The sequence below is a fragment of the Papio anubis genome, chromosome 7 (genome assembly GCF_008728515.1).
Source record: "Papio anubis isolate 15944 chromosome 7, Panubis1.0, whole genome shotgun sequence".
NCBI lineage: Eukaryota > Metazoa > Chordata > Mammalia > Primates > Cercopithecidae > Papio > Papio anubis.
The window spans coordinates 86,888,410-86,896,731 of record NC_044982.1 but is presented as its reverse complement, the minus strand read 5'-3'; the positions used below and the strand labels follow the sequence as shown (position 1 = coordinate 86,896,731).

At 36.1% G+C, this 8,322-nt stretch overlaps 1 protein-coding gene across 1 annotated transcript; it reads right to left on the bottom strand.

Annotated features, from left to right (window-relative positions):
* Nucleotides 1–600: 600 nt before the first annotated feature.
* LOC101019867 (olfactory receptor 4F6-like) lies at nt 601–2,332 on the bottom strand. The gene has a single exon (XM_003901459.3). It carries the CDS (start codon nt 1,630–1,632, stop codon nt 694–696), a length of 939 nt encoding a protein of 312 aa, XP_003901508.1. The 5' UTR covers nt 1,633–2,332; the 3' UTR covers nt 601–693.
* Between the last annotated feature and the right edge of the window lie 5,990 nt (nt 2,333–8,322).

The window sequence follows — 8,322 nt, the reverse complement described above, 5'->3', positions numbered from 1 at the left end:
CCTTTATCTGAAATAAACACCACATCCTTTTATTTTAGACGGAGTCTTGCCTGGCCTCCGTGGCTGAGTGCAGTGGTCGGATCTCAGCTCACCGTAGCTCCTGGCTCTGGTTTACGAGTTTGTTCAGTTCCTTTGCGGTTGAACTACAGGTGCCCCACTGCTCGCTTTGTTTTTTATTTAGTAGAGACGTTTCATAGTCAGGATTTCGACCTCGCGGATCGGCTCGCTTCCGTTCAGGTTGATATAGGCTTGAGCCACCGCAAGCCCCGCCGCATTTCAGTTTTAAGGCAATACTAAAATGTGCACGCGGCCGGGCGGGTGGCTCAAGCCTGTAATCCCAGCACTTTGGGAGGCCGGTGATCGGCTGGATCACGAGGTCAGGAGATCGGTGACCATCCTGGCTAACCCAGTGTCCCCGCCTACTAAAAGCATAAAAAAGAAAATCACTGGTGAGGTGGTGGCTGCCTTGTAGTCCTGTTACCGAGGCTGAGGCAAGAGGAGAATAAACCCAGGAGGTGGAGCTTGCAGTGAGCTGAGATCCGGCCACTGCACTCCAGCCTGGGCGACAGAGCGAGACTCCGCCTAAAAAAAAAAAAAAAAAAAAAAAATGTGCACAGTCCGTAGTGATCATGGTGATCATAAGAGTCTCTATGGTCCATGGCATTTATCCTGTGCTCTCATCAACCAAATCTGTTATGTCATCTCCCTAGAATTTAAAATCTGTTGACTTAACCTTCTCATTGCAACCTTCATATCTTTGTTCCTTAAAGTATAGATGGCAGGATTTAAGACAGGGGTGACAACGAAGTTCACGATGGCAAAAAATTTATCCAATGACTTAGTAGGGAAAGGCCACACATAGAGAAATATACATGGAGCAAAAAACAAAACCACTACAGTCATGTGAGCTGACAAAGTGAAGAATGCTTTGGATAAATCATTTGAGGAATGTCGTCGGACAGTGACCAGAATAAAGATGTATGATACAATTAAGAAAAAGAAGGTGCCCATAGATATGAATCCGCTGTTGGCAGTGACCACAAATTCTAGCCCGTAAGTGTCCATGCATGCAAGTTTAATAACCCGAGGGAAATCACAATAAAAGCTCCCCACATTGTTAGGGCCACAGAAGGGTAAATTTATGACAAAAACAAACTGAGACATAGCATGAATCACCCCAATGACCCAAGCTGCTACTACCAAAAGCACGCACATTTTGGGATTCATAATAGTTAGATAGTGGAGCGGCTTGCAGATTGCAGTGTACCTATCATATGCCATGATTGTCAGCAGCACCATTTCAACTCCTCCCGTAACATGGATAAAGAACATTTGTATCATACAATTATGGAAGGAAACAACTTTACAATCAGTAAAAAGATCATAGATCAACCTAGGAACTGTGGTAGAAGAAAGGCTCAAGTCAATGAGCGATAGGTTGGCCAGCAGAATATACATGGGGGAGTGTAAGTGAGGATCAAAGATCACTGTCAACACGATGAAGAGGTTTCCCAGGATAATTCCCACATAGAATAAAGAGAAGAAGAGAAGAAGAAAAAACTGCATTTCCAAGGATTGTGCAAGTCCAAGTAATACAAATTCTGTTACCACAGAGTCATTTACTTGGTCCATTGAATCAGACAGAAGGGAAGACTCTGAAGCAACCTGAAAGAAAAGAAGGAATCAACTTAGTGGGACTGAAAATAATGTGTTAAGTGTTAATAATTTAAAATTTATTATTAACAAATCTTTTATTTGATAATAGATTTTTAAAAAATAGTGGGAACCCAGGGTATAAAATGTTAATGTAATATGGACAAAGCTGTGCTTGTAGGCAGTTTATTGCTTTAAATGTTCTCGTTTGCTCAAATACATGAACTTATTAGCATCTTAAGAAAGTGGAAAAGAATGCATAAAAACTCAAAAAATTCAGGCAAAAAAAGGTAAAAAACAAAAATAAAGAAATATGAAATCCCAGAAAATGGCAAGATTGTATGCAAATATATAAAAATATATTAAGTAGTTTTAAAAATACAGAATCTTAAAAAATGTAATCAATAATAACATTAAATAAAAATTAGAAATGAGAATACAAATGCATAATTACAGTTAAGGTACCTCTGAAAGCTGTTTCCTACATGTGCGTATAATGATCTACCCAGCACTAACACGTGAATCATACTTGAATTTGAAATGCTGTACAGACAAAAGGTTGATATCTTCATAATATAAAAAATAGTTTAAACTATTTCACAAAATCTCCAAGACCTAATAGATGAACAAATGAAGGAAGAATTAAAATGTAAGCTATACATCTATTTGTATATATAGATATATGTGTGTGTGTGTCTTAGAAATCAAATAAATATGATACAATTTAATACTATTATTTTTCTGTTAAATTAGGAAAAAGTTTTACAGGCCAGGCATGGTGGCTCACGCCTGTAATCCTAGCACTTTGGGAGGCTGAGGAGGGTGGATCACGAGGTCAAGCGATCGAGACCATCCTGTCCAACATGGTGAAAACCCGACTCTACTAAAAATAACAAAAATTAACTGGGCGTGGTGGTGCATGCCTGTGGTCCCAGCTACTTGGGAGGCTGAGGCAGGAGAATAGCTTGACCCCAGAAGGCAGAGGTTGCAATGAGCCGAGATCGTGCTACTGCACTTCAGCCTGGCAATGGAGACTCTGTCTCAAAAAAAAAAAAAAAGTTTTACAATTATTATTACCCAAACTGGCTGAGGATCAGTGATATTGACACTTTTATACACTGCTGGAGGGAATATAGACTGATTCAAACCTTAAAATATTTTGAAATCCTGTATCAAGAATTTTAAGTCCATGCCTTTTGGTGCAATAATACTCTTGGAATTCTATGTTTACAGAAGAAGTTTTCAGCATAGAAATATTCATCATACTTTATTGACAGTGATAAAATCTTGAAACGATTTAAATACCAAACATTAGGTTTAAGTATAATGTATGTACATGATGGACTGTAATAACAGTTATTAAAATAAATATTGATAGACACATTTATAATAACATTGGGAAGACTTTTCTTAAAAACACTAAAAGTAATAATGGTAAACAAATTGCATAGTACAACATTTTAAATAACAGTTGCTTTTGATTTTTAAAAGAGCTTTACAAAGCTCTAAAGTTCTGTTTCTAGATTTTGAAATATCTTTTGGTGTATATGTACATATTGTATATATATTTTGACAAAACATCAAATGGCATAGAAAGCTGAAGGAATAAATGGCTTATCTAGAATTTTGAAAACTAGGATTGACTCTTATAAGAGGGCAAACCAACTAAAGAAATAAAGAACTCTACCACTTCCCTCATCTAATCAATCATTTTTACAAACGACTATAATGTTTTCATAGATGGAATTCTCAAGGAGGTATAGTTAAGTAAGTGAAGAGTCCTGATTAAACTTCTTGAACTTAGTGTAATGCTATCATGAAATGGAAACCTCTTGAGACATTCCATCCAGGCAGTTGACAAAGCATCTCGCCTGCCTCACTTTGACCAGAGCTGGCCATACTGAAAGAATTCTGGTAATCATTAAATAATTATAAGAAACATTAATGCTCGGGTGCTCTTATCAAGTTCAGAGTGAGTGAGGCTAGTAATGATGAAGTAGGAAATATTAAGAGATACACAATAAATGGTCAAAGAAATGCAATATAGTACAATGGGATAAGAAGAGATAATATTTTGGGAAGAATATGGCAGATGGAGACAAATAGATTTGATTTCTATCTCCACAATACGCATGCATTTTTTAAAACTCTCAGTCAATTTGTGTATGGCTTTCTACCTTCTGTCATCTAGGTATTCTCTTAAATGCTCTTTCCAGCATTTTCTGAATGAAATACATATGGATGGTCTCTGGCTTGTGATGTTTGATCTACAATTGTTTGACTTTACAATGGTGAGAAAGTGACATGCATTCAGAAGAAACTGTACTTGAGAATAGTAGTCAATATATTACGTGAGCTGTTCAATACTTTATTATAAAATAGGCTTTGTATTAGGTGATCTTATATAAGCTAAGTGTTCTGAGCACATTTAAGGCAGGTTAGGCTAAACTGTGATGTGAGGTAGATTAGGAATATTCAATGCATTTTTGACTTATGGTGGATTTATCAGGACATAACGTTATTATAAATCAGAGAGCATCTGTACATTTTTAAACTATGTTTTACTATTTTTACTTCATTCATACTGCTATCCCTGGACTTCTTGCCCATATTTAGATCACCCAGATCACAGGGGCTTAGGAACAAAGAATTTTGGGAGAGGAATTGAACCTGGGAAGCATTATAGAGTAAATAAGATTATGCCTGGGAGGTTTCATGGAAATGTCCTTTATGCTGCTGAGCAGAAGGTGTTTGGTGACTTACTAAGCTCAACACCAATTCATAAATATTTATTTATAAGGAAATAAAGTTAAAGCTGAAGAATCATGTTTATTGCTTAGGATCAAGTGTTTTATCCTGTTAAAACTAAGATACAATATATAAACCAAGCACTCTAGGACTCTCATCATGAAAGTGATATTTCATCTTATAAGATCATTTACAAAACAATTAAAGCAATTAATGTCTGAATTACTTTTCAGATTTGGAGATTCCTATTACTACTGAAATTCATATTGCTACTGAAATGGTGTTTGTCTTGGAGTGTGGGTGATCATTAATTTTTTTAAAGAGGAAAATTCCAAGCTACATGAACCTATTAGTCTAAAGACTGAAAAGTTATCTTTATAACATGAACATTTACCATTTTAAAATAAAACAATCACAATCCAAAATATGAAACTATGGGTGTTCAATATCAGTGTGGAGGAGTCAAAGTCAATAGAATGTTTAAAGAGAGTAAAAAGGAAAGGGAAGAATAAAGATGAATTGGAAAGAAAGGTGGAGAATGAAAGAAGGGTCAGGTGAAGGAATAAGAAAGAATCCTAAAGAAAAAAGAGAAGGATAAAATGATGATCAAAAGAAGCATTGGTGGAACATGGTACGTGTTTACTTAGGTTACCTTCATGGCTTAAAGCAATATACATTGATTCATTATGAACACCTGAAAGAGTAGATTTTACTTGAGTTTTCATACACTGTTTATGTATATTGTCACTGCAAACGTGGAAAGTAAAAGAAAAGCTGTAGGAAATAGTCACTGATGTGGAGAAAAGTTAAGACTTTAAGCTTGTGAGTGAATGGGTGTGATAATGAGGTATGGTGGGATGGAATGTATAGTTGGCTATCACTGGTAGTGGTTCCGCTAACTGACAGGTGAGTTCTCTCCTAAAAGAATTAGGGAATAAGTGATCAAAATATGCCTTTAGCCTCCAGGCAGTATTTTACTTATTCTAATATTTGTAGCTTTTCATAAATGTAAAACTAAAGTCCATGAGTGCAGGGAAACTTTTTACTTTGTTCAGTGCTGTATTACCTGCCCAAAACAGTGCCTGCCTCATAGAAAAAGCTCAAGAAATACTTGATGAATGAATTTTCTAAAAACAGAGTAATAAATTATTAATATGAGAAATAAATAGTAGCCCCCACAAAAACAGAGAGAAGTTGCATTTTAAAGTACTCCTCCACAAGCTTGTATTTGTTGATGAAAACTCAGTAGTATAAAAAAGGGATTATTTAAATAAGTGAAGAAAGTCCCACCCCTTCTGTTACAAACATTTGGAATTATTACATATTATTGTTGAAGAAATCCTGATGACCCAAAGGAGCTTGTTTGGAGGAAAAGACCATGTGTTTGATTTCTCTGCCTTCTTAGGAAACACTGATGACTTTGGGAAACTCCTAGGAGTTCTTCAGAAGCCAAGTTTCCATAGAGTTTGTCATCTTTCCTATTGGAGATTTAAAATTTGTCAGTCATTTAGGATCTGGGACACGTATCTTCAAACAGGAAATGCAGACATATATTAAACAAAAAAGGATGTTCAGAATTACAGTTTTGTACAGAAGTGGGAAAGAACTTTGAGATTCTACAGGTAGAAAGAGAAACAACAGTGTGTTTAAATGGCTAACAATACATTCAAGAAGTCACAATCAGAAATCAGACCTCCTAAATTCCAGTTTAATGGCCTTTCTCAATAGTGGTCTATGCTTTCTTAGTAGAAACAGTCTTTAGAAAAACCTAGAAGCCCATATATGTTTGACAGGATCACTGTAACCTATTGGAAGAACCCCCTTATTTCTTGAGTTCTTATTTTGTTTTAAAATAAAATTAGCCTTCCCTTCCTAAAAGATTATTTCTTCTTTTTCACAGGGCATTTCTCTTCCCAACTCCCTTTCTTATTTCTTCAAACAACCTTGAACAGTTCCATTTCGCAATTCATAGCCATCAGCTCCTCTGTACCCTCCCCTGGGATAAGGCCAGAATCTGTCTGAATCTGAGATAGCCTCTCAGCCTATGCATTGGCTGGAGTGTTCCAATGTGGAGGAAGGTAATACCAAAAGAGAGAGAATCATACCAGACTATGGGAGGTAAAGACTTGAGATTCCCTTCCTCTGGTTTAAAACTAAATCTGGTTTTCAAATAGGATGGGAATAACTGAGACCAGACACCTCCTTTTCGCAGTGGAAAATGAAGTTTATAACGAATTGGAGAGAATGAAAGTCAGAAAACTATGCATCTTTAAAGAACTTCATACTAAGGGGACAAACTGAAATTATCATAGGGGTTTATACATGGGATTAGTTTTATAAGACATAATTTAATCATTAAATTTTGAAAATAAGAGATAGTGTGGAAGAAAAAGATAAAATATTTCAGAAAGCAGAAGATTTGGGACACAAATATTTTACAGAAGAGAAGAAATTGCAAAGGAGTTTAGAAGAATAGAGAGATAGAGGCAACCATGACAGGGAAAGTTTTGTAATTAAAAGCATCTCTTTTACCTGTCTTTTCAGTCATAGGATGTGCATTTTTAGAAGGAGAAATTCAGATAACTTCATCTTCATTTATGTAATTAATACCCCAAAGACAAAGCTATATATAAGATTCTTCATATTGGAAAGGAAGTTAATTACCTGCACAGGAGAGTGACCCACTGATGCTGCTGAGACAGGCAATACCCAGCCCATTATTAGTTTCTCTGGGGGACTAGATCTCTGAGTCACACTATTTCCCCAAGAGAAGAGTATCAAAAGAATTGCCTGCTGATGAAATAGAGGGAAAGAAGGAAGGATTTGAGGTACTGTATTGGCTAGTAAAAAAGAATCCCCATTTAGCATAGGTAATCTTAGCGTATGAATTGTTTGGAATGACTGAGATGAGGGAGTGAAAATATATTCAGGGTGGACAGACATACCTTCAATTATGGTACCATGAATGAAATTTAAAGAAATAAATCTAAAACATCTGATTTTTAAATACAGTGCCCATAATTGATAATAGGTGAATAAGCAGATCCTTCTCCTGTTATCAGTTACAGCAAATGTTTACCTCTGGATGCCTACCTGTGCTCCCAAACTTTAGGGTGTTGGGGATGAAGGTTTCTTTGAAAGTTTTTGACCTTTATCCTTTCTGAATTGACCGGTTACAATTCAAACTTATATTTTTTGGATCAACTTTTTCAGAGGTATTGGAAAAACAGATACAAATATAAAAGAAAAATTATAGAGAGTCATTCTGAGTTGTCTGTAACAAGAGTATGTTTCCATGAGGGTGAGATAATAATACAACAAAGGACCTGTATTGAGCCATTGAGACAAGCCTAGTAGATCCCCCCTGGAGAAGCCTGGTTTTATTATTGATGGGCAGACACAGAAAAATCTAATCTCCAGGTTATCATGGTGACCTGAAAGTGCAAAGGCTCTACCTTGGTTTACAGTGGCATTTGTTTAGATCTGTATTTCATTTTCTCTTGTTCAGAAATGAGGAAAATTATTTTCTCTAGAACAGCGCAGAATAAGAAATGTTGGTTAATCCCAAATTAATTTTTGAAAAATAGTAACATTCCAAAAAGATGTAAGCAGAATAATGTGGGCAGAAATATTTACTAAAATTAGGATACACGGTCAGTTACATGAATCATTGTCTACATAAGATGAGGTAAAACAGTTTAGGTGCTTAGCGAAACCACAACTACAGTGACATGAGAGGAAAATCTCTTCTGTTACCCCTACATAGTTCTCTTTTGCAACACAGTGAGCAGTACATAAGTCATTCTGTTATGCCAATGTGCTCCTGTCCTGATGTGCCATTGTTCTAAGTGGGAAACTGGGGTACCAGGCAGAACACCTTATTGAAATGAATGAAGGAGAATCTAGGCAGAAATAAGTTTT

Coding starts and splice junctions, on each gene's coding strand:
- LOC101019867 (XM_003901459.3), bottom strand. CDS start 1,632: ATGGACCAAGTAAATGACTCTGTGGTAACAGAATTTGTATTACTTGGA.